We start from the raw sequence: 27,535 nt of genomic DNA on the forward strand, positions 1-27,535 counted from the left end.
AATGGGGTTGAGAGTCATGATCATGGCTGACAACCCCGGATTCAGGACGGCACCCACTGACTGGCTGACTGATCATGGCAGGCAGATTCGACGGGCTAAGTGGTCTAGTTCTGCTTGTATGGCTTATCGTCTATGGAGTCTTCCTCTCAAAGGTTTGCCTTTTGTAGGATGTGGTCTCGGTACGTGGAGCCTTTTTAACTAAAATCACTGGGCATGAAGCCCAAGGGATGAGGTGGAATGATGCTGTTGCACCACACCCAACAATTTTCTGTGCTATCTATAATGTCTAACCCTAAGATATAAGACAGGACAGACAGGAATAACAGCAAATTTGACTAACTTTGCCTTCTTTTACTTTTTGGTTATAACATGTTACTTACCACAGGCATTGAAATCATATGTTTTGTCACTCTCTCCCAGATTCCTTATTTGGTGAAGCTGAAGCGGATGCAATGCGTTCAGTTTGCTGGAGTGGATAATCCAAGAGACATAAAAGACCAGACCTTTCAAGAGCTGTGTAGTTCGGGAGGCTTTATTGTTTCTGATGGGACTGTGTTGGACAAAGTGACTCCTGGTACGTGTAACTGCTTTCAACCTGAGTTAGTTTCAACTTTGCTTAAAGATATTTATATATGTTTACGTTGTGCTGAAATAAAACAAAGTCTCAGTAATATTCACATTATTATTGCTGATTTACAGTACTGAAAATCTGTCAAATTAAAGTTTTATTTTTAACATTCACAATACAATGTCACATGACATCGATAGAAAAATAACATTTCAGTATCCCAAAGGGAGATTGAGAATTTAAATCCTGTCTATAGATTAATTTGGACATGTGGGCATATTTTGAAATTTGGGAAAAGAAATTCAATGATTCATGACTGAAAAAAATCCACACAACAAAAAGGCCTTGGTAGAAAGCCAGCTGAAAGGAACCAAGCCCTCTATTGAAAGTTTCTATGAGAATAGGTGCTTGCTGTGGTAGAACTACATACTACTTGGCCCATTTATCTACTACAAAGTAACACTGATGCACAACTGTAACAGAACGGATGAGGAAGGTGTACTGGTTAATTTACTGCACCAGCAACTGGAGCTCTGGGCCATGATCCGTAGCTCTAAGTTTGAACCTCAATAAGGAAGGTGGGGAAGTTAAGTTCAAGAAGTTAGATAAAAATTTGGTGGAGGCATAAAAGAACTCCGGTCTCAGTAACAGCACAAAAATACTGCATTATCACTAAAAAACCCAGATTGGTTCACTAATGTCCTAAGGGAATCTGCCATCATTACTCAGTCACTCCCATATGTGACTCCAGGTCCACTAATGCTAACTGTTAACTGCCCCCTCAGTTTTGGGGCAATTAGGGATGTAAATGTTGACAGCGTCAGTGACATCCACATCCTGTAAATGTTTAAATATAAAAAAGTTGAATACTGGTGATAATAGTTGAATACTGGTGCCACGGTCCCAAGGACATCTCTGATCGGGACCATGACATTCTAAAGCAGCCAGAAGTGTTGGTACATATTGGCATCAATGATGTAGATAGGAAAGGTGAGGGGGTACGGAAGAGAGATTAAATTTAGAGAATACGGTAGAAAACTGAAAAGCAGGACTGCTATGGTAGCAATCTCTGGATTGTTGCCTGTGTCACATGCCAGTGAGGGTAAGAATAGGAGGGTTTGTCAGATAGATGCATGTCTGAGGAAGTGGTGGAGGGGGTAGAGGTTCAGATTTCTGGGTCATTGGGAGCTCTTCTGAGGAAAATACAGCCTGTAACAAACGGGGCGAGTTACGCCTGAACCCGAAGGGGATGAATAATCTTGTGGGCAGGTTTGCTCGAGCTGTTGGAGAGGGTTTAAACTAATTTGACAAGGGCTTGGGAGCTGGACTGAGGATGAGGCCAGTTGATTTACCAACAGGCTGATGATAGGGCAAAATTGCAGACAGCAAGATGAGTTGCAACTTAAAAGGGAGACAAAATCGAAAATGGTGATGAATATAGGACTGAAGTTGTTATATTTGAATGCATGTCATATATGGAATAAGGTAGGTGAACTGGAAGCACAGTTAGAGATTGGCAGGTATGACATTGTGGGAAGATCATAGCTAGGAGCTTAACACCCAAGGATACAGATTGTACTGAAAGGACAGACGGGTAGGCAAAGGAGGCGGGGTGGGTTTGTTGGTAATAAAATTAAATCAAATCCTTGGAAAGAGGTGATACGGGATTGGAAGTTGTAGAAACCTTGTAGGTAGAGCTGAGAAACTGCAAGGGTAAAAAGACCCTGATGGGAGTTGCTATATACAAACCTCCGAACAGTAGCCAGGACGTGGGCTACAAATTATAAGACAAAACAGAAAATGCATGTCAAAGGAGTGTTGCCACAATAGTCATGGGTGATTTCAGTATACAAGTAGATTGGGGAAAATCAGGTTGCTAGATCTCAAGAGGGAACATGAGATGTTTTTTTAGAGCAGCTCATGGGTTCAGGTATTCTGGATTGTGTCTTGTGCATTGAACCAAAATTGATTGGAGAGCATGAGGTAAAGGAACCCTTAGGACAAGTGATCATAATATGATCGAATTCACCCTGAAATTTGAGAAGGAGAGGCTAAAGTCAGATGTATCAGTGTGACAGTGGAGTAAAAGAAATTACAGAGGCACGAGAGAGGAGCTGGCCAGAATTGATTGGAAAGGAACATTGGCAGGGATGACGGCAGAGCAGCAATGGCTGGAATTTCTGGGAGCAGTTTCGAAGATGTAGGACATGTACATCCCAAAAAGGAAGATGTATTCTAAAGGCAGGATGACAAAACTGTGGCTAACAAGAAAAGTCAAAGCCTGCAAAAAAAATCCAGAGATATAATAGAGTGAAAATTAATGGGAAGTTAGAGGGTTGGGGAGCTTTCAAAAACCAGCAGAAGGCAACTAAAAGAGCCATAATGAAGAAAAAGATGGAATATGAATGTAATCTAGCCAGTAAAATTAAAGAGGATGCCAAAAGTTTCTTCAGTGTAAAAGTGTAAAAGAGAGGCAGGAGTAGATATTGGACCACTGGAAAATGATGCTGGAGAGGTGGTAATCGGAGCAACAAAATGGCAGAGAAACTGATAAAAGTATTTTGCACCAATCTTCACTGTGGAAGATACTACCAGATTGCTGGAGGTTCAGAAGTGTCATGGGGGCAGAAGTGTGTGAAATTGCTATTACTAGGGAGAAGCTGCTTGGGAAACTGAAAGGTCTGAAGGTGGATAAGTCACCTGAACCAGATGGTCTATACCCCTAGGTTCTGAAAGAGATAGTTGACAAGATTGCAGAGGCATTAGTAATGATCTTTCAGGAATTGATTGACTCTGGCATGGTTCTAGAGGAATGGAAAATTGCAAATGTCACTCCACTCCAAGAAGAGAGAGAGGGGCAGAATAAAGGAAATTATAGGCCTCTTAGTCTCATCACGGTGGATAGGAAGATGTTGGAGTCTATCTTTAAGGTTGTGGTTTTGGGGTACTTGGAGACACATGATGAAATAGGCCATAGTCAACATGGTTTCCTTAAGCGAAAATCTTACCTGACAAATCTGTTGGAATTCTTTGAAGAAATAACAAGCAGGATAGACAAAGAAAAATCAGTGGATGTTGTGTACTTGTATTTTCAGAAGACCTTTGACAAGATGCGGCGCGTGAGGCTGTTTAACAAGTTGAGAACCCATGGTATTAAACAGGACAGATTCTAGCATGGATGAAGTATTGGATGATGGCAGGCGGCAAAGAGTGGCAATAAAGGGAGCCTTTTCTGATTGGCTGCCGGTGACTAGTGGTGTTCCACAGGGGTCTGTGTTGGGACTGATTCTTTTTAGGTTATATGTTAATGACTGGGATGATGGAATTGATGGCTTTGTGGCCAAATTTGTGAATGATACAAAAATAAATGGAGGACCAGGTAGTTTTCAGGAAGTGAGAGAGGCTGCAGAAGGACTTGGACAGATGGAATACAATGTCAGGAATTGTATAGTCATGCACTTTGGTAGAAGAAATGAAAGGGTTGACTAATTTCTAAATGGAGAGAAAATTCAAAAATTTGAGGTATGAGGGACGTGGGAATCCTTGTGCAGGATTCCCTGAAGGTTATTTTGCAGGTTGAGTCAGTGGTGAGGAAGGTAAATACAATGTTAGCATTCATTTCAAGAGGGCTAGAATATAAAAGCAAGGATTTAATATTGAGGCTTTATAAATTACTGGTAAGGCCGCACTTGGAGCACTGTTAGCAGTTTGGGCCCCTTATCTAAGAAAGGATGTATCAACATCGGAGAGGTTTCTGAGGAATTTCATGAAAGTGATTCCAGGATTGAAAGGCTTATCTTTTGAGGAGCGTTTGATGGTTCTGGGCCTCTACTTAGTGGAATTCAGTAGAATGAGGGGTGACCTCGTTGAAACCTATGGAATGTTGAAAGGCCTCGATAGAGTTTGATGTGGAGAGGATGTGTCCTATGGTGGGGGAGTGTAAGATCAGAGGACACAGCCTCAGAATAGAGGGACATTCTTTTGGAACTGAGATAAGGAGGAATTTCTGTAGCAAAAGAGTTGTGAATCTGTGGAATTTGTTGCCACAGGCAGCTGTGGAGATGAAGTGATTGGATATATTTTAGTCAGGGCATGAAGGGACATGGGGAAAAGGTAGGAGATTGGGTTAAGCAGGAAAATGGATCAGCCATGATGAAATGGTGGAGCAGACTTGATGACCCATGTGGCCTAATGCTGCTCCTGTATCTTATGGATTGGGAGATCAAGAGTTTAGCGTATGAAAGATCTGTTCAAGAGTCAGATAACACCACGGCAGAGTTCATACTCTCAGGCTTTTGTATCTTAAGAAGGAACATGATTGAAGTATACAAGTTCATGAGGGATAGTTACAGGAGATCTGCAGGAATTTCCCTGTATTATTTTGAAATTAGTCTGGATGTAATGGGCTGAAGTGCCTATTTCTGTGAATCGGAATCTGGTTTGTTATCACTCACGTGTGTCAGTGCAATTCATAAAAACTATAAATTGCAATCAGAAATATTTTTAAAAAACAATAAATAAGTACAAAAAGGAAAAATAGCGAGGTAGTGTTGATGGGTTCGTTCATTGTCCGTTCCATGCTAACCTCTAACCTCACCCTCAGACAGCTTGTTTCATAGTGTAGTCATAGATTTATAGAGAAGTACAGCACAGAAGCAGGCCCTTCGGCCTGTCTAGTCCATGCCACCACCATTTAAACTGCCTACACCCATTGACCTGCACCATGACCATAGCCCTCCATTCCATGTCCCTATCCAAACATCTCCTAAACATTGAAATCAAGCTCATGTGCACCACCTGAGCTGGCAGCTCATTTCATATTCTCACGACCTTCTGAGTGAAGGGGTTTACCCCCCTCTTCCCCTTAAACTTCTCACCTTTCACCCTTAACCGATATTTTCTGGTTGTAGTCCCACACAACCTACATGCATCAACCCAACCTAAACGCCTTTTAATTTTGTATCCCTCTATCAAATCTCCTCTCAATCTTCTACATTCTAAGTACTACAGTCCTAACCTATTCAGTCTTATAACTCAGATCCTCCAGACCCAGCAACATCCTTGTAAATATTCTCTGCACTCTTTCAGTCTTATTTCCATCTTTCCTGTAGGTAGGTGACCAAAACTGCACACAATACTCCAAATGTCTTAAACAACTTCAACATAACACCCCATCTCCTGTACTCATTACATTGATTTGTGAAGGGCGGTGTGCCAAAAGCTTTCTTTATGACCCTAGCTACCTGTGATGCCACTTTCAGTGACTCACGGACCTGTCTGTAATCCCAGATCCTCTTGTTCTACCACACTCCTCAGTGTCCTACCATTCACTGTGTAAGACCTATCCTGGTTGGTCCTATGGAAGTGCAAAACCTCACACTTGTCTGCATTAAGTTCCATCTGCTATTTTTCAGCCCATTTTCCCAGCTGATGCAGATCCCACTACAAGCTTTGATGGTCTTCCTCGCTGTCCAGTACACCTCTAATCTTGGTGTCGTCCACAAATTTGCTGATCTAGTTGACCATATACCATTCAGGTCATCGACATAGATGACAAACAACAAAGGACCCAGCACCAGTCACTGCACACCACTAGTCACAGGCCTCCAGTCAAAGCAGCAACCATCTACAGGTTGACCTTCACTAATCCGGCACCATTGGGACCCAAGGAGTGCCGGATTAGTGAAAATGCCGAATTACAGAAGGATCACTTTAAGCATAATCAGTGCTGGATTAGCGAATGATTACAGGCAGTCAGATTAGTGAAGGCTGATCTGTACTACCACTCTCCGGCTTCTCCCACAAAGCCAATGTCTAATCCAATTTACTACCTTATCTTGATGAATACCAAGTGACTGAACCTTTTTGACCAACCTCCCATGTGAGACCTTGTCAAATAGCTTATTAAAGTCCATATAGACAACATCCACTGCCTTGCCTTCATTCACCTTCTTGGTAACTTCCTTGAAAAACTCTATAAGCTTGGATAGACCTGACCTACCATGCACAAAGCCATGCTGACTATCTTTAATCAGTCCATGTCTATCGATGTACTTAAAATATCTGGTACCTTAGAATACCTTTCCCACAACTGATGTCAGACTCACCGCCCTATAATTTCCTGGTTTATGTTTGGAGCTTTTTTTTTTAAACAGAGGAAGAACATTGACTGATTTACCTCAGGACAGCAATTACCGCCTCCTCTGTTATCTGTATAGTGTCCATGACCTCACTGGTGCTTTGCCTCACTTCTATAGATTCTTTGTCTCCTGAGTAAATACAGATGGAAAAAACTTATTCAGGATTTCCCTCATCTGTCTTGGCTCCATGCATAGGTTACCATTCTGATCTTCCAGAGGGACAGTTTTGTCCCTTGTCAACCTTTTGCTCTTAACATATCTGTAGAGTCGCTTAGGATTATCCTTCACATTGTCTGCTAGAGTAGCTTCATGCCTTTTTTTTTAAGCCCTCCTGATTTCTTTCTGAAGTGATCTCTTGCATTTCTTATATTCCATATGCACCTCATTTGTTCCTTCCTGCCTATACCTGCTATGAATCTCCTTTTTTCTCTTAACCAGAGTCTCAACATCTCTTGAAAACCAAGGTTCAATACACTTGTTATCTTTACCTTTTATTCTGATAAGCACATACAAACTTTGTACTCTCAAAATTTCACTTTTGAAGCCTTCCCACTTGCCAACTACACCTTTGCCAGAAGACAGCCTGTCCCAATCCACACTTGTCAGATCATTTCTGATACCATCAAAATTGGCCTTACTCCAATTTAGAATCTCAACCTGTAGACACTGGATGCAAAATGTTTCCCAATGCAAACTTCGGCCATCTACCCTGTCTCATTCCCCAATAGCAGATCTAGTACCACGCACTCTTTTGTTGGGACTTCTTCTACTGATGAAGGAAACATTCCTGAACACATTTGACAAACTCTATCCCATCTAGTCCTTTTACAGTATGGGAGTACCAGTCAGTATGTGGAAGGTTAAAATCACCATCTATAACAATGTTATATTTCTTGCAACAGTCTGTGATCCCTTTACAAATTTGTTCCTCTAAATCCATCGGACTGTTAGCTAATGTGTAATATAGCCCCATTAAAGTGTTCATATCTTTCTTATTTCTCAGGTCCACCCACAATGCCTTGCTAGATAAGTCCTTCAGTCTGTCCTGACAGAGTACTGCTGTTATATTTTCCCGGACTAGTCATACCACCCCTCTTCCTTTAATCAATCTCTCCTGCTTTGTTATGTCTAACACAATGGAAGCCCGGAATATTGAGCTGTCAGTCCTGTTCCTCCTGTAACCAAGTCTCACTGATGGCTACAACATCATAATTCCAGGTGTTGGGCTATGCCCTGAGCTCATCTGCCTTTCCAACAATACTTCTTGCATTGAAATATATGCAACTAGGGATAGTAGCTGCACTATGCTCAACCTTTTGATTCCTAACTTTGTCTGAGGTCTGTCCAACATCGTGCCTCCACAACCTCTCCTCTGACTGTTCTGGCACTCTGGTTCCTATCCCACTCTAGTTGAAACCCACTGTACAGCATTAACAAACCTTCTTGCCAAGATATTAGTCTCCATCCAGTTCAGGTGCAAGCCCTCCCTTCCATACAGGTCTCACCTTCCCTGGAAGCGAGCCCAATGATCCAAAAATCTTATGCCCTCCCTCCTACACCCAACTCCTTAGCCACTTATTACACTGTATAATCTTCCTAGTTCTGGCCTCACTAGCACATAGCATGGATAGCAATCCTGAGATCACAACCCTGGAGGTCCTGCCCTTTAGCTTAGCTCCTAACTCCCTGAACTCTCTATGTAGAACCTTGACATTCATCCTTCTCATGTCATTAGTACCTACATGGATCGTGACTTCTGGCTGTTTACCCTCCCACCTGAGAATGCTGAGGACTCGATTTGAGATGTCCCAGACCCTGGCACCCGGGAGGCAACATGCCCACTGAGCCTCCTTTCTGTTCCCCTAAATAGTGAATCACCTATCACTGCAGCCTGCCTCTTCGCCCCCCCTTCCCTCTGAGTCACAGAGCCAGAAACCCGACTGCTGTGACTTTTCTCTGCCAGGTCATCCCCACCAACAATATCTAGTGTGATATATTTGTTGTTTTGGTGGGATGGCCATAGGGATACTCTGCCCTGGCTTAATCCTGCCTGGCATCTCTACTGTCCTAACTGAACAGAGATAAAGGAGGGAAGGAAAGAGAAAAAACAACCTCGAGCTTCCTTTGCTTTCTCTGACTGAAGCCTCTCCTCACTTAAGCCTTAAAATTACCACTCTAACTCTATCCACTCAGACGTTGGCCACTGCACTAGCTCCTGACTTCCTTTCATTTGTTCCTGCTAATGAATCCCAAATGCTGATTGGTCACTGCTCAGAGCTCCAAAAAAAAACTGCCGTGAGTTGCTACCTTTTTCCACTCCATCAGTGAGCCTGAGTGAAATTCCCTCCTCTCAAGCTTCTGATCTCCTGATCGGTCACTGGTCAATGCTCCTTCATCCTTTCTGTGAAGCGCAGTTCCACTCACTTTGCGTTTATCAGTGAATGTTATCGGCATGTGATGCATGGAAATGCTGACTGGCTCCTCCTGTCTGGCTTAGAAATGACAGCCTCTCCACTCCTTCACTTCCTCCAACCTGGAGCCTGGGTCGATGGCAGTAGCAGACTCAAGGACAGCTTCGACCCTGCTGATATAAGATTCTCTAGTATGACAAGATGGACTCTTTAACCTTGCAACCTGCCTAGATACAATCATGAACCTTATTGTCTACCTACACTGCACTTTCTCTGTAGCAGTGACACTTCATTCTGCATTGTTATTGTTTTACCTTGTTCTCGCTCAGTGTACTGTATTGATCTGTATGAACGACATGCAAGACAAGCCTTTCACTGTACCTCAGTGCGTGTGACAACAGCAATCGAATTCTAATTCCTAAATAAATGGCAAGGCAACTCTGTAGCACATTTATTTGAAAGTTTTACAGTGAAGGCTCTTCTCTTCTTCACAATCAGAATACTTGCAACAGATCTTTGCAGTGCTGGAGAAGCTTGGCTCCAAGTCTAAGTGGAAGTGGATGGTCCATTTCAGAGAATTCAAACGGCTGAAGGAGATGACAAGGTTAGTCTGTGCGTTATCAACTGTGAAGCTCAATTTCCAGTGCAGACATCCGTCTTGCTAGCATTTAGTTACTGCGGAGGGTGGTTCCCACTGCTGTGCAGAACAATTTGCAAAATGTTGATGTTACCAACTGCAAAGAGGGTAGAGCTGATCATGATTACAAATCCTTTTAAGTGTACTTTAAGTGTAAAAAATCATCAGTTTTTTAAATTAAATTGATGGAATGGAGTCAAAGCAATCCATGTTGTTTTGAACTGGAATTATAAATGGATATATTTGCGCCTGATAGAATTAGTGTAAATCTCACAGTGCATTGTACCTCAGAGGCATAGTGTTAAACAGCATGGAAACAAGCCCTTTGGCCAACCTTGTCTGTGCTAACCAAGATTCCTTCCAGAGTTGGTCCCATTTGCCAGTATTTGTCACATATCCTTCGAAACCTTTCCTATCCATGTACCCATCCTAATGTCTGGCCATTTGGCAGCTCGTTACATATAACCACCACCCTCTGTGTGGGGGAAAACTTGCCTCTCAGGTCCCCTTTAAATCTCTCCCATCACCTTAAACCTGTCTGAGTCTGAGGCCTCCGTTGTCAGAGTCGACCATGGATGTTGCATCCCAGCTGTCTAGATACACAAGCCTGGGCAGCACGATATGGAGAACAAGCTGTTGCCCATGTAGCAGGTTCCCCCTCTCCAAGCATCTGATGAACCCAAAGGGACAGTTTGGTACCAGCAGCGTCGCAGGAGTTGTCCGTCAGCACTGAACTCAATGTAGTGCTGCCCTAGGGACTCCAGCTCCGGATTTTTCCCTCGGGGTTTACTCCCGAAACCTTTCCATCAGTGGATATAGCCACAAGACAGCGGAGCTTTGAGATCAGAGTTTTCCTTCTCCTAGATGAACTGCCAGCCATGGCTGACGAGCCCCATCTGCCCCATCTTAAACCAGAAGGCACAGGAGCAGATTTAGGCTATTTGGTCCATTGAGTCTGCTCCACCATTTCATCATGGCTGATGCATTCTCCCATTATTCTGCCTTCTCCCTGTAACCTTTAATACCCAAGAATCTATCAATCTCTGTTTTAAATATACCTAATGGCATAGCAATTCTATAGATTCACCACTCTTTGGCACCTGCTCATCTTAGTTCTAAAGGGATGTCCTTCTGAGGCTGCGCCCTTTGGTCATAAACTCTCCCACTATTGGAAACATCCACTCCATGTCCCTCCTTTCCCTGCCTTTCCCTATTATCCTCACATTCCCATTAATTCTCCCTGCCCAAGGTTCCAGCATTCACCTACACACTCGGGGCAATTTACAGCAGTCAATTCACACACTAACAGCCAGATCTTTGGAAATTGAGAAAACTGGAGCACTAAAGTGAAGCCTATGCTGTTACAGAGAGAGCGTGCAAACTCCATACAGACAGCACCGTAGGTCGGGAAGAAATCCATGTCACCATAGCCGTGAGGTAGATTTACTACCTCATGATGTCAATGTTAAAAAGGGTGTGTGCTGTGTTCTGTCAATATTATGTAGAATTCAAGTTTCCACCATCTTCACGGTTGTATTTTTTTTTACTTTGGAATCGTCTTCCGTTGGGACTGTGACATATCATCGATCGGCACAGGGAGGAGAGTGCAGCCAGGAGGAAGATTTCCCTACTGAATCAAAAGGTGGAAGCGAATATCGTGGAAGTTCTCCCTTTCCACGGGTGTGATTCAAAGTCCCAGGCAAAGCCTGACTATCTCAGTTGTCTTATGAAGCTGCAGGTTCAGAAAATAAGCTCCCGGTTTGCCGTGTTTCTCTCAGGTAAGGCACAACTAAGGAATCGGAAATTTGGTGGCCATAAACCTAAAATGGTGCAGGCAGTGCTGAGAAAACATTGTTGTAGAATCAAAGAGCATGAAACTCATTCTTGCTGAATGTAGAATGAGAGGTAACTTGATAAAAGTGTAATCAAATCACAAACAAATGTACAAACAACTTGATATAAGTGTACAAGATTAGAGGCTTATAGACAGTGACTTTTTCCCAGGGCAGAAATGGCCAGTATGAGGGGGCTTAATTTTAAGATAATTGTTGAAAAGAATAGGGAGGACGTCAGAAGTTAGTTTTTTTAAACAGTGGTGAATGCATGGAACGCCCTACCAAGGGTGGTGGTTGAGGCAGATACATTAGGGAATTTAAGAAACTCTTAGATAGCACATGGAGGGAAGGGTTAGATTGATCATAGAGTAGGTTAAAACATCTGTACAGGTTTCCCCGCCATCCAAAGGTAGAGCGTTCCTATGAAACGGTTCGTAAGCCAGAATGTCGTAAAGTGAAGAAGTAATTACCATTTATTTATATCGGAAAAATTTGTGAGCATTCGCAGACCCAAAAAATAACCTACCAGATCATGCCAAATTACACATAAAACCTAAAATAACAGTAACATATATTAAAAGCAGGAATGATATGATAAATACACAGCCTATATAAAGTAGAAATTACTTTTCTACAACCATTGCCGCACTGTTCTCCGTAGCGAAAATCTCACACAAGAGCTCTCGGCAGAAACACGGCGTAAGTGCTCTTGGCAGAAACACTCTCTCCAGTAACCTTTAAGCTATGAAGCTGCCAAATCATACCAAATAACACATAAAAATACACAGCCTGTATAAAGTAGAAATAATGTATGTACTGTGTAATATCACTTACCGGAATTAGGAAGACAGCGCCGAGCACACTGATGATGGTGTGTTAGGCTGAGTCGACGGAGGTTGGGGTGGTGCAGTGGTCCCCAACCTCCAGGCCGCCGACCGATACTGATCCTCGAAGAATGCAGCGGTCCAGCGGTGGCCGGAACGCACCCAGCACATCTTTAAGAAAAAAGCTGAAATAAACAAGCTAATTAATTAGGTGCCGCCTGGCCCGTAAATGTCAGCCCAGATCAGAGGTGGTTGTCTCGGCCGACATTTACGTGCTGGGCATCACCTAATTAATTAGCTTGTTTATTTCGGCTTTTTTCTTAAAGATGTGTTGGGTGTGCCCCGGCTACCGCTACATTCTCCGCGGCAATGTATCAGTCCGTGGCCTGGGGGTTGGGGTGGTGGGACATTGGGGTGTCATCTCATCGTCGCCTGTTTCCATCAGGGCAGGTAGATCATCTTCTATGTCTGCCTGTCTGCTGTGGCTGATGTGGAAGGCTTGAAAAACGACAGTATGCTTGACTACTTAGCCTCGCACATTTTTCTATCATACAGTTCTTTGTAAGCACTCAAACCATCTTGCAAATATACCCTAAACCTACATACCCTTTCAAAATTAAAGTCGTACTTTATCATTGCAGCGAAGATCTCACGCAGTTGCTTCACGTTCAGTTCCTGGACGACTTCACTTTCGGTCCATTTGCTACTGCATTCGGTTTTGATTGTTATCTTTTCCTCTTCCAGTTGCATCAGCTCTTCATCTATCAGTTCTTGGTCATGGGATGCCAAAACCTCTTCAACATCATCTTTGTCAACTTCCACAAGCCAAACTCACTTTGTCCTTACTTCGTTCACCACGATGGAAACGCTTAATTATGTCTAGTTTTACGCTAAGTGTAACGCCCTTACGAGCTCTTTCAGGCTTTTCCGATACCTTAGAACTCATCTTGCTAACGGCTGCTCACAGGCACGTGTTTAAGCAATGCCGACTAGAATGCAGTTCCGGGGGAGGAGTGGCTGCTCGGGGCGTGTGCTGCCTTTTTTTCGTAACAGTGAAAACACCTTCTGTTAGCGAAAACAGGTAACTAATGTAGTCCTTCCGTAACGGCGAGGTTTCGTAAAGCAAGCGTTCAAAAAGTGCGGGACACCTGTACTATGCTGCATTGCTCTATGTATGTATGACTCTGGGTCTGCAGGAAGTGGTTCTGGTGGCTCAGGGCATCTTTCTTCTGGACGTGTTGGCATCCCGTGCAGTGCATGGAGAGCTGCTCGATCTGCTGATCTATCCCAGGCCACCAGACAAAGCTTTGAGCCAACACTTTCACTTTGACCACGCCTAGATGACTGGCATGTAGCTCCTCCAACACTTTAGCTGTCAGTTTATAGGTACAACAACTCTCAATCCCCACATAAGGCAACCCCCGTCAAGGGCAAGTTCATCCTGAAGCTGGTCAAAATGGATGAACTGGAATTTCTGCTGCACATTCCAGCCACTTTGGGTGGCCATATAGGCCTGAGAGAGTATGGGGTCTTTTCTGGTTTCCCTTCGGATCATCTCTGATGTATTAGAGAGACCTTCTATTTGCATTAGGGAGAATACATCAAGAGAAGTGTCCTCTTGTAAATTGTTCAGGTATTTCCTTTTCCAAGGGTGAATGGGACAATTCATTGACTTTTCCATAATTATTTGTCCTCTTGAATTCAACCTTGTAATTGTGTCCTCCAAGACACAAAATCCATCTCTACATTTGTGCTGTGGTTGTTAGTGGTACACTCTTCTGTAGATTGAAAATGGACATCAGTGGTTGATGATCAGTAATGAGGGTAAACTCTCCCATTCAAGTAGTAGTTGAAACGTTTTATATCCAAACCCAGACTCAAGGCCTCTCTTCCAATCTGTGCATAACTTTTCTCTGCAGCGGTAAGGGAACATGATGCAAAGACTATGGGCGGTTCACTTCCATCACTCATAACATGTGACAAGACTGTCGCTATACCATAAGGTGAGGCATCTCAGGCAAGCTTCACTGGGTGATGTGGACCATAGTGTGTGAGAACAGTGTCTGACGTCACCAATTCCTTTACCTTTTGGAAAGCCACCTCACACAGCTTTGTCCATTGCCATTTCTTCCCGATCTGTAGTAATGAATTCAAGGGGTGGAGCACAGTAGCCAGGTTTGTCAGGAACCTGTTATAATAATTGATGAATCCTGAAAATAATCGCAACTTTGACACTTTCTTTGGCCTTGGGTCATCCACCACTGCTTGGATTTTCTCAGCGCAGTTGAGTATCAATGGTGTGACCATAGTAGTGATACTTGGTTTAAAGAATTCACACTTGTTGCATCATGCTCCGAGCTCATAATCTTCTAATTTTTTTAACACTGTCTTAAGAGTTTGGAGATGTTCCTTGTCATCCTTAATGGTAACAACAATGTCATTGAAGTAACACTGAGTGTCTGGGCAGCCTTGCAGTACCTGGTCCATAGTTTTTGGCCTGAATACAGATGTTACTCCAAAAATAAGCCTGTTATAGCGATAAAGCCCTTTGTGAGTGTTTATGGTGAGAAACACTGAACTTCTCTTTCATCTCCATCTGTATGCAGGTCTCAGCTAAGTCCAGGAAGGTTTGCAAAGATATCCTCCATCCTGGGCAGAGGGTATTGACCTTAAAATCAACCCCAGATCCTGACCGACACATTCTTCTTAGCTATTTTGGCATTTCCCATGGGCTCCACTCAACCTTGGAAAGAATTCCTTCAGCTCCCTGCAATCTAGCTCACTGGTAACTTTGTCACAGATGGTGTACAGAAGTAGATGGGCTTTGAAAACCTTTGGTGTGGCATTTTCATTTAACACAATTTCACACTTGATATGTTTGAGTTTTCCAATGCTATCCTTGATCACTGGTGTGGCATCATCCAGTATCTTTCTTAATTCACTTTCAGTAGACTCAATTACAGGTGATGTTGCATGCAAATGGTGGCTGGATCTCCAAACAAGTCATAGTTGTCTCAGCCAATTATGGCCCCACAATGCTTTCCCTCCTGTTTTTACCACATACAAGCCCAATGTGGCTTGTTGATTGTTGTATTTCACTGTTGTGAATGTCATTTGCACAGGAGTTATCTTTTCTCCAGTATAAGTTTTGAGTTGGATATCTACAGGCTTCAGCTCAGAATCTTTGAAATGCTGTTCAAACCCATTTTGAGACCACTTCTATTTTAATTACAAGTACTGTGCAAAAAGTCTTAGGTACATATAGACAGCTGAACTTTTGCACATTACTGTACTTGTCAACGTGGAGCAGAGAGTGAGTTTGTAAATCTGGCGGGAACAGAAGATGTTGGGAATGGTGAGGGTGGAGAACCACGGGAGGGGTGTGGGACAGCTGGCAGAGAAGGAGCACTAGTGGTGGGGATGGCGTGGGTGCAGACACACCCAGCCCTCAGACTCTTGACAAGGCCATTTGATTCCATGCAATTTGTTTATTGATTATTACAGAATGTCTCTCTGGTGCTTTCTGCTCTCTCTTCCTCCTTTCCCGACCGTGATTCCCCTCTCCCTGTCCCCTTCCCACTCTCAGTCCACAATACAGACCCATGCCAGAATCAGGTTTATCATCACACACATACGTCATGAAATTTTGTGGGTTTTTTTTGCAGCAGTACAGTACAATACATAAAATTACTACAGTACTGTGCAAATGTCTTAGGCACCCCAGCTATGGTATATATGTGCCTAAGACTTTTGCACAGTACAGCGCAGTAATTTGCCATTCACATCTGCTGTAAGCCATATTTCTTATCTCCTGTTGATAGTTTTCACATTGTAAAATTAAAGCTACACAGTCCTGTGTCACTGTCATCATAATCAGATTTTTCATCAACAGTAATGCTCTTTTTAAAACTGCACTTGACTCTTTATATTTTTCTCTTCCCTGTGCAGTCTGTTTATTTTTGTCTGCCGACATGCTCTTTGTATTTGTCTTACTTTGTTGCATTTTCTGCAAGTTTTGCCTTTAAACCTGCACTGGTCTGATTAAGTGAGCCCATGCCACTACAGTAGCACAGTTAGTTCAGCCAGAAACAGTTTCTGTTTAGATGTTGTAATTTTGTTCACTCTCGCTTTCGTTCCGGACAGCAACTCATTTGCATCTCTGGCTGCTGTTTCCATTGATGCAGCAGTTTCAGCGACACTTTTAAATGTGAGTTGTGCTTCAGTTTGGAGCGGTTTCCTTGTAAGATTCCATAAAGGATATGATCTCTCAGAGCATCACTAAGCCCATTACTGAACTGACAGTGCTCGGGCAATTTCTTCAATTCAGCCACGTAAGCTGAAGTGGACCTTCTTCCTTTTGACTCCATTTATGAAATCTGAAGTGTTTTGCAGTTGTCCATGCTATTATTTCCTTCGAATCAATTTTAGCAATTAATTCTATCATATTATGATCACTGCACCGGCTGGTGGCGTAGTGGCATCAGTGCCAGTCTTTGGAGCGAAGGGTCTCGAGTTCAAATCCAACCGGCTCCCTTGCACGCTTTCTATCCGTGCTGGGTTGAGCGTCGAGCTAGCAACTCGGCCTCGTAAAAATAAGAAAGTCTGCTAAAAAAAAGGACGGCATCGTGATGGTGTCCCGATGACTTTACTTGGAGTTAAGGGCTTTCTTCTTCTTCTTCATGATCACTGACCCCTAAAGGTTTCTTTACTTAAGCTCCCTAATTAATTCCGGATCATTGCACAACACCCAATCCAGAATAGTTTATCCCCAGTGGACTCAACTTCGAGCTGCTCTGAAAAGCTTTCTCATAGAATGTAGTATGTTCAAACATAGAATAATACAGAGGAACAGGCCCTTCAGCCCACAATGTTGTGCCAAACCAGCTAAAAAGTAAATCAAAACACCCCAAAAACTAAACCCTTATCCCAGCACAGTGTCCATATTCACTTATCTCCCTCACATTCATGTGCCTATCTAAATGTCTTTTAAAAGCCTCTAATGTATTTGTCTCTGCCACCATACCAGGCATCCACCACTCCCTGAGTAAAAAAAAACTTAGCCACATTCCCTTTGAACCTACCTCCTCTCAGCTTCAATGCATGCCCTCTGGTACTAGACATTTCTACCCTGGGAAAGCTGTCACTGTCTGCTGTATCTATGTCTGTCATAATCTTATAAATCTCTACTAGATCTCCCTTCAGCCTCTGCTGTTCCAAAAAAAAACAACCCAAGTTTGTCCAGACTTTCATGTTAGCACATCCCCTCTAACCTTGGCAGTATCCTGGTAAACCTCTTCTGCAACCCTCTCCAAAGTCTCAACATCCTTTCTATAGTGGGGTGGCCAGAACTGTATGAAGTACTCTAGATGTGGCCTAACGAGAGTTTTATAAAGTTGCAACATAACCTCCTGACTTTTGAACTGAATGCCTTAATGAAAGCAAGCATTCCATAAGTTGCCTTAACCACCGTATCGACCTGTGTAGCTACTTTCATGGAACAATGAACTTGGACCCCAAGATCTCTCTGCTCAGCAGGATTTTGCCATTAACAGTGTACTGTCTCCTTGCATTTTCCCTACTGAGGTGCAACATTTCACATTTATCTAGGTTAAACTCCATCTGCCATTTCCCTGTCCATATCTTCAACTGATCTGTATCATGTTGTATTCTTTGCCAGTCTTCTATACTATCAACAGCTCCAGCAATCTAGATACCATCTGCAAAGTTACTAACCCACCCATCTACATTTTCATCCAGGTCATTTATAGACATCACAAACAGCAGAGGCCCCATCACAGATCCCTGCAGAACACCACTAATTACAAACCTCCAGCTGAAATACATCCCTCTGAGCACTACTCTGTGTCTTCTATGTGCTGAATCCAAACAGCCAATTTGCTGCGGACCCTATGCATCTTAATCTTCTGGATTAGTCTCTCATGAGGGACTTACAAAAAATCCACGTAGACAACATCCACTGCCCTAACTTCATCAATCTCTCTCGTCACCTTGTCAAAAACCTTAAGTTGGTAAGACACGACCTGCCCCGCACAAGGCGATGCTGGCTCTACCTAATTAGGCGATGGGTTTCCAAATGGTCTATATCCTATCCCAAAGAATTTTTTCCAGCAATTTTCCTGCAACTGATGTAAGACTCAAGATTTCCCGGGATTTTCCCTTGTTCCCTTCTTAATTATAGATGCAACATTAGCTACTCACCAGTCCTCCGGGATGTCACCTGTGCCTCAACAAGACTCGAAGACACAAGTCAAGTTGCAAGCAGTCTTACCTCTTGCCCCCTTCAGTAACCAGGGGTAATTCCTATGAGGCCATGGGGACTTAACCACCTTAATACTCATTAGGACACCCACCACTTCATCCTCCTTGATCTCGTAGGCTGAAATCACCCATGACTATCATAACATTGCCCTTTTGACATGCATTTTCTATCTCCGTTGTAAATTGTAGACCACATCTTTACTACTGTTTGGGGGTCTGTATACAACTCCCATCAGGGTGTTTTTACCCTTACAGTTTCTTAGCTCTATTCCCAATGATTCTACACCTTCAGATCCTATGTCATCTCTAATGATTTGATTTCATTTTTTTTTAAACTAACAGAGCCACCCCTACCCTCTCCTTCCTGTCTGTCCTTTTGATACAATGTGTATCCTTGGACATTAAACTCCCAGCTATAATCCTCCTTCAACCACAATTCAGTCATTCCCACAATGTCATATATGCCAACCTGTAACTGTGCTACAAGTTCATCTACCTTATTCTATATACTGCGCGTCTATACTTGCCCCATTTGTCTGCATTAAGCCTGTATCCCTCTAATCCTTTCCTGTCCAAATACTTTTTAAATGTCTTGTATTTATTTTGTTTCGCCACTTCCTCTGGCAGCTCATTCTATATAAATACCACGCACTGTGTGGAAGAACGCCCCCTCAGAACACTGCCTCACCATTCCTTATTTGCACTTCTATTTATTTTGTAATTTATAATATTGTATGACTCTAGTGCAAAAGAAAAAAATTTGAGTCTTGTAAGATGATGCGAATAATAAATTGGATTCTGAAATAGTGACTGTGCATCAGGTAATGAAGTGTCAGGTCATGCAGCAGAAGCAGGCCCTTCAGCCCGACCAGTCTTTGCTAAGATGCCCCATCTGTCTTTTAAAAGTTGAACCTGCTCAATCGTTTCCTCTAGCAGCTGATTCCACAGACACCACTTTTGTATACAAAAGCTGTCCCTGAAATTCCTTTTAAAGTTCTCCCCTTTCACTTCAAACTTAAGCCCTCTAGTTTTTGATTCCTGAATGCTGCTGAAAAAGAAAAACTGAGTGCATTTACTCTATGCCCCTCATGATTTTCTATCTCTCACTCAGTCTCCTGCGCCCTAGGGAATAAAGTCCTATTTCTTCTTATAACTCAGTCCCTTAAGTCCTGGCAGCATCCTTGTTAATCAGTTCAATAATCTTTCCAGTTTAATAACTTTTTAAAAGAGTTTTGACAAATAAATTAATATTTTGTTTAACTAACATGCTTAAGTTGCAGGATGAAGCTATCAAGGGTCAGGTAATAAGGTTAAAGTAAATATGGGTTCTCACAAGAGGTTTGATAAAGTATCACAATAACAATGCAATTACTAAGAATTAAAGGGACAAAAAAACTTTGGAAATTTCCTGAAGGTGCAGTAGTCTCAATAATCTGTAATTTCAAAGTATTGCTATAATTTCAAAAGAGAGATTAAATTGTTTTATTGTTGAGAGGGAATATTAAGGGCATGCTTGTTCTTGCAGAAACCTGGCTCCAGGACAAGCTATATACCATCAGTCTTCAGGCCGTGCAACTTAGAGATTTGTGCTAATATTACTTTAGTGACCGTACAGTATGTGCTGTGTGTGACTGTATGTACTGTGCTTTGCACCTTGGCCCTCGATGAACAATGTTTCATTTGGCTGTATACATTGAATAATCTTGAAGTACAGAACTTGTATGAACTATAGAAACAGGCAAAGGAGGACTTTAAATATAAAGTTGCAACCTAAACCTGTAGGAATTGCTCCTGTTCCTACATCAATGTGTTTCTTGCACATCTCCAGAATTTGCAAACTTTTCAAATTTATAATAATTTGTTTTTACTCATTACATTTCTCATTCTTGGCAATTTTTCCAGGTAAACCTGAAAACAAAGAAGTCTTCACCCAAAATGGAATTATAGTTTTGGATATAAATAATTTCACCAAGGAGTTAAGAAACCTGACCACTCCTTTACAGAGTACCTATGTTACAGAAAATGGTAAGATATTTATTTACTTTTTTGTCATAAGTATATGGATCTCCTTTTACAGAAGGCATTAGTCCAAAAGTGACCAATGAGTAAATTGAATACATTTAACTATTTGAAAAGTATTTGAATATTTAAATAATAAACCAATGAGCCCAGCGAAAACTAATTCACTTGTAAATATTAACTCTAATTCTCTCTCCACAGATGCTGCCTGACCTGCTGAGTATTTCTAGCATCTTCTGTTTTCAGATTTCCAGCATTTACAATCTTCTGCTTTTCATAGTAAGGGACACCAGAAATCTGAGGGTCCAGCAATTTTTTTTTATATATACAAAAATATTTTATGCTGGACATCTGAAATGTAGAAAGTAATGGTCAGCATCGCATATGTCTTTTGATCACGTTTTCTAAGTATGTTGCCACTTCAAGGGAGTTATATGCTTGTATTCTAGGTCTCATTGTTCTGCAACACTCTGCAGGGCTGGCCATTTACTTTGTATGTCATGACCTGCTTTAACTCCTCGAAAATAAATACCTCTGAGTTAACTGCTGTCTGCCATTCCATGGCCCACATTTCCAATTATAGAAACATAGAAACATAGAAAATAGGTGCAGGAGTAGGCCATTCGGCCCTTCGAGCCTGCACCGCCATTCAGTATGATCATGGCTGATCATCCAACTCAGAACCCTTTACCAGCCTTCCCTCCATACCCCCTGATCCCTTTAGCCACAAGGGCCATATCTAACTCCCTCTTAAATATAGCCAATGAACTGGCCTCAACTGTTTCCTGTGGCAGAGAATTCCACAGATTCACCACTCTCTGTGTGAAGAAGTTTTTCCTAATCTCGGTCCTAAAAGGCTTCCCCTTTATCCTCAAACTGTGACCCCTCGTTCCGGACTTCCCCAACATCAGGAACAATCTTCCTGCATCTAGCCTGTCCAATCCCTTTAGGATTTTATACGTTTCAATCAGATCCCCCCTCAATCTTCTAAATTCCAACGAGTATAAGCCTAGTTCATCCAGTCTTTCATCATATGAAAGTCCTGCCATCCCAGGAATCAATCTGGTGAACCTTCTTTGTACTCCCTCTATGGCAAGGATGTCTTTCCTCAGATTAGGGGACCAAAACTGCACACAATACTCCAGGTGTGGTCTCATCAAGGCCTTGTACAACTGCAGTAGTACCTCCCTGCTCCTGTATTGACCTAGATCATGTTGTAGCCTTAGAAGCCTTCTCCACTGTCCGCCACACCACCAGTTTTAGTGACATCCAAAAATTTACTAACTTTCTCATCCAAGTTGTTGATATGTATGACTGACAACAGGGTATTCAGCACCAACCCCTGTAGTCACAGACAAACAGCACTCCCCTACCATCCTGTGCTCCTCTCACCAAGCCAGTTTTGTATCCAGCTGGCTAACTCGCTCTAGATCCCATTGTGTTATAACCTTCCACACCAGCACACTTTTGCAGGATCTTGTCAAAGGCCTTGCTAAAGAATTGTGGAATCTCATATTTGTCATGGCAGCATTGTGGTTAGCGTGACACTATTACAGCTCAGGGTGTTAGAGTTCGGAGTGCAACTCTGACACTGAGTGTGAGGAGCTTGTATGCCCTTCCCTTCCATGCATGGGTTTCCTTCGGGTGCTCCGGTTTCCTCCCACGTTCCAAAGTAGGTTAAATGGCCATTGTAAATTGTTCTGTGATTAGTCTAGGATTAAATAGATGGGTTGTTGGGTGGTGCGGCTAGGTTAGCTGGGAGGATCTGTTCCATACTGTCTCTGAATAAATAAATAAAGTGTTCGCACCAACCCGTGAAACCAACATCAGGGTTTTTTTTCTTTTGTAGAGTGAGTTACATTTTCTTTGGGATATTCAGCTTGAGATCACTAGATTTTGTGACAAGTTATTCGAGTAAGAATCATCACTGCACTAACAATAGCTTGTTTTATTTGCCTATGTTTCTATGTGTATATCCTTCCCACATAGAAATCCTATATGTGTCAGAATGCCTTATGTGTTTCTACTATGTACCTAATAGAACATAAATCTAAACACAGGCAATATTATTTTTTGTTTTTTTTTAGCTATTCGGGCTAAAGAGCATCACGCTACTGAGACCCAGTTGGGATTGTTCTTTGGGAAAAGCACAAGAACTCAAAATTCAGAAATGGATCAAGACATGTTCTAAGTTGTAATTTAAAATTGGGATGCCAAAGCTTTAGTTGGGTGTGTGGAGGTGAGGTTGGGGGTTGGGTAAGTCTTTTTGGTCATTCCTTTTTGGTTTTTTGGAAAACCAGAGAAAAATATGTAGTCATCTTTGTTCAATTTCCCTGTATCTTGTCCATGCTTGTGTATTTTCATGTCTTTATCTTTTCAATGTCCATTGCCTTAAATGGGTTATTTTTCAGGATCTTTGCCTGATCATAGCAAACGTTTAGCTGAACAATCTTTAACAAAACTTTGCAAATACTTGTTCTGTTGTTTTGGGTACTTCACAGAAAAAATATTCCTGTTCCAAGGGTAAGAGGATTGTCTATCCATCTATCAAACTTCAGATTTCTCGATTTATCGGTTTCCCACTTGGGCAAGTATAGTTGGGGGTTCAGAGTTCAAAGTAAACCCACAATGACTTCAGATGCAAATGACAGGAGGTTCTTGGATATACAGAAATATGTTTCCATCTTCTCAGCAGGGATTTAGACGGGACTTGTCAAACTACCTGATTACAGTATTTTGATTTATTGACATTCGGTATAATATAATCCTCTGCTGATGAATAATCCACTCATTATCAAACTGCAAAACATTAGAAAAATATGCAATTGTTGAAATATTTGAAAAATATTTCGGTAAATGCTATTTGTTTTGTTTATGTTTAATACTGGTTTTAAAAAAATATTTATAATAGTGTTTTTCCTTTTGTTATCCCTGCATCAGGCAGTTTTTACGACCTAATGGTGAACTCCATGAGTTCAGTGTCCATTTATTCTTCTCTCCCCTTCTGTTAAAAATGAAATAAAGTTGGATATGTTAATTAGAAATCACTAAACTAAAACCTACTTCAGATTTCTTAACTGATTGTTGAAAAGCCTTGTCAAGAATAGAAGTAGAAAAGTAATCAATATTCTTTGGTGTTTGGTGGAAAGTACCACATTCAATCAGCTTTATTTATCAGCTGGATGTGCTTTTTTTTAACCCTTATTGGTTCACACTAATTTTACCATCACCTAAATGGCTGAATGTATTTTTATATTTATTTGTAAACATGTACATATTTAATGGGCGTCAGAATAAAAAAACTGTATTTCAAAAGTGGGAACATTGCATTTTTAGTAAATTTTGTTAAAATAAAATTCTGAACAACTAACTTTTGGAGTATTCTGCTTTGTGGAAGAGATTTCTCTGTATACAAAAGAATTCTCTGATTGTAGGTTGGATGGGAGGCCAGTCAGAATTATATTCTTCACAAATAGATCACATGAACAATCTTCTATGCAATTAAACTACTAGAATCTGCTTCCTCTCTGCGGAGTTCGCATGTTATATTTTTAGCTTCTTTCCTTCTCTGTCAATAAAATTGGGTGCCATAGCGGTTAGCACGATTCCATTGTAGGTTTTTGCAAAGGAAATGATGTGAAGCATTTTATGTTTAAGAAAAATTCTAGCGACTCATTTATTGCAATCCAAACACTGAACACAAAGTGTTTTTCACATAATTAAGTCATTACATCAGACCAGCCTCTTAAAGTGTACTCCAAAACAATGTTGGTGGCTGAGAATTATGTACGTTTCCACCAGTTACATTACTCTACACTGTTACAGCTCAGGCTGTTGGAGTTCGGAGTCCAATCCTGTCGTCCTCTGTAAGGTGTTAGTATGTCCTCCACACGGAATGTGTGGATTTCCTCTGAATACTGCAGTTTCCTCCCACAGTTCAAAGACTCACCAGTTAGTAGGTTAATTGATCATTGTAAATTGTCCTGTGATTACGCTAGGTTTAAAACGGGTTGTTGGCAGTGCGGCTCAAAGGGCCGATTCTGCACTATATCTCTAAATAAAATAAAAATAAATAGCATTTTAAAAGTTGACAGCATAAAAGAATGTCACAGTGTCATTAATAAAGGTCCATGTAACATGATTATTGCTCTGAACAAGTCCAAAATATTTCCAAGGTGACACACAAAATGCTGAAGGAACTCAACAGGTCGGAGCAGCGCCAATGGAGAGGAATAAGGAGTTGACATTTCAGGCCAAGTCCTTTTGTCAGGAAGGGTCAACTATTTATTCCTCTTCATAGATGCTGCCTGATCTGCTGAGTTTCTCCAGTATTTTCAGAGTGTTTCCAGCAACTGCAGAATCTCTTGTATTAATATTTCTGAGATGAGGTGTTTGGTCTTCAGATAATATATTTAAGTTTTGTTTTGGCTCAGCAGATCTGTACAGCTTTAGTTATGGGTATGTAATGATCCTAGAAGCAATCAAGCAGTATGTTTGTCACCGAATTAAATGGTAGAAATAGCCATCCAAGTCCAAACACTTTTGCAGTAACTTTTGGAAGCCATTCTCCAAGATACTTAGCTCAGATATAACAACTATGTGAAAAAGTGGTTAAGGCTGATAAGATCTCAGTTTTTTTTAATAGGACTGAAGGATCCTGCCCACCAAACAGGGTATACAAAGGATCTATCACCATGCAGGCAGAGATTGTATGGTACCTTCTGTATGGTGAGGTTTAAGAAATAATCTGAAGCAAAGGCTCCAGAACACATTATCTGAATTAGTACACTGCTTGGATACAAGTTTAATTCACACCAGTTTGTTTTAGTAAATTGTACGGTTCATCTAACTGTTCCTGAACAAGGCGAGATCCCTTAAATGCTTTACATATTGCAACTAAAGTATTAATTTTTAACATTTTGTAGCAATTGTAAGAACATCTGGGTTAGTGAACATGCAAGACCAAAACGCCTGAGGTGATTCATCTTTTGACAAACATTTCATGTTGAATTAATGGAATAAATATGAGTAGAATTAATGCCAAGAACAACTCTGAATTAGTGTTCAGTGTGGAAAATGTGTAATATGTGAAAAGTCATGGATAGTACTGAGCAAACGTAATAACATGGATACATGGCTAGGATAATCCAAATTAAACATTGTGCCTTTATGTAAATGTTTAAGTACAGTTTACATTACAGGCCCTCCCAGGTTCAGTTTCTGGGAACTGTTTTAAAACAATAGTTTGGGAGTCACAAATGTGGCTGTGAACCAAGTTGCAACACTGTGGAAGACCTGGAGACCCACAGCAGCCAACGAACACCCATCCCACTGATCTGGAGGGCAGTTGAATGTGTGGGTTTTACTTAAGTCGTAAATTGGGGATGACTTAAAATATAGTTGTCATTCTCATAGTTAGAGGTACCAAATTGCTCAGGAGGTTTCTGGATTATCATTTTGCTCAAATCTCTGCAATGCCAAGATTATGAAATAAAATAAATTGATTGCAAATTCAATTATTATTTAAATTGTTTAATTAGGGGCATGTTCACATTTAAGTGTAGAGCCCAGTCAGATGGCCAGACGTTTTACCCAGTGCCACAGTGAGTGCTTGACACAGTTTCAGAGCACGCATTCAAAGGATTTGTGAAGTACTTATATTTAACCAGGGATAACAACTGGTTAAATGTCAAATATTAAACATTGCTTGGAATAGGCCATTGGAGGGTTACTCTTGATCAACCACCTACATCATCAGAAAAAGAGAGGTTTAACCGTGACTGGTTAAGGGCAAATTAGGAAAGATTGCTACATCTAGCTGCCTTTGAATTAATTAGAATAATGAAAGTTGTTAGCATATAGAAGTCAAACTGAAGGCTTCGTAGTTCAGTGTGCAATGCTGTTGTGGTTCACAATCAGCCAAGCTGTCTCAGTATAGCCATAGCACTGATATTTAACACATGCGGAAAACAACTCATGTATTTAGAACATAAATGAAAGGAACAAGCCATAATGTTGAACTGAACTAATTAAACTAACAATGCCTAATTACATTAATCCCTTCATTGTCTGCATATTTGTGTGCCTAAGAAAGTCTAAAATATCGCCAGTATGTCAGTCTCCACCCCCATCCACTGTGTTAAAATAAACTTGCTTACATTTCTCTTCTGAACATTGCTCTTTTCATCTCAAATGCATGCTCTCTAGCATTAAATATTTTATCATGGAAAAGATAGACTCCCATTGCAGCTTAGCTTGTGCCCTAGCTTACTGAAGTGGATGTACTATCAAATACTGGTAATACAAATACAGCTTTAGTAAAGTTGAGGAATTTACATCTTATACTGAAAATTAATTGTTTGATCAGTTCAGCCCCATAAAATTGAGGCAGGCATTTTCCTGTCCTCCAATAGGAGCAGAAACAAGAATATTTGCTGATGATTGTATTAATTTGCAGGAGAAGGTGAGAGATGGAACATCAAGCACAATTACACTGATGAAACAGGCTCAGAAAGCACTGAGTTCCCCTTCTGATAGCACATCATGGTGACAACTACCATTTTCAAGTACCCTGCACCAAAGCTGCTTGATAATCTCTACCAAATTTACCACCGAGGATTCTGTTTCAAACCTCACTTTTCCAGCTTAAGAATGTATCACTGAATCCTAGAATCAAATAGTGAAAGCACGAGGCCAGAATAGAGTGGATGTGGAGAGGATGTTTCCTATAGTGGAAGAGTCTTAAGACCAGAGTGCACAGTCTCAGAATGTCAACACAAGGACTCACAAGGACCTTTAAAACAGATGAGGAAGAATTTCATT

At 41.4% G+C, this 27,535-nt stretch overlaps 1 protein-coding gene across 3 annotated transcripts in view; it reads left to right on the forward strand.

Annotated features, from left to right (window-relative positions):
- Positions 1-24,072, forward strand: part of LOC140186944 (uncharacterized) — a 132,940-nt gene extending 108,868 nt beyond the window's left edge. For all 3 annotated transcript variants that reach the window (XM_072241756.1, XM_072241758.1, XM_072241757.1), the window contains 5 exons: positions 421-574; positions 9,618-9,723; positions 11,353-11,534; positions 20,597-20,719; positions 22,801-24,072. In XM_072241756.1, the coding sequence (XP_072097857.1) occupies positions 421-574; positions 9,618-9,723; positions 11,353-11,534; positions 20,597-20,719; positions 22,801-22,904 (669 nt within the window). In that variant the 3' untranslated portion in view covers positions 22,905-24,072. The remainder of the gene's footprint in view (positions 1-420; positions 575-9,617; positions 9,724-11,352; positions 11,535-20,596; positions 20,720-22,800) is intronic.
- Positions 24,073-27,535: the final 3,463 nt, after the last annotated feature.

This window comes from Mobula birostris, chromosome 23 (assembly GCF_030028105.1).
Source record: "Mobula birostris isolate sMobBir1 chromosome 23, sMobBir1.hap1, whole genome shotgun sequence".
NCBI classification, from domain to species: Eukaryota; Metazoa; Chordata; class Chondrichthyes; order Myliobatiformes; family Myliobatidae; genus Mobula; species Mobula birostris.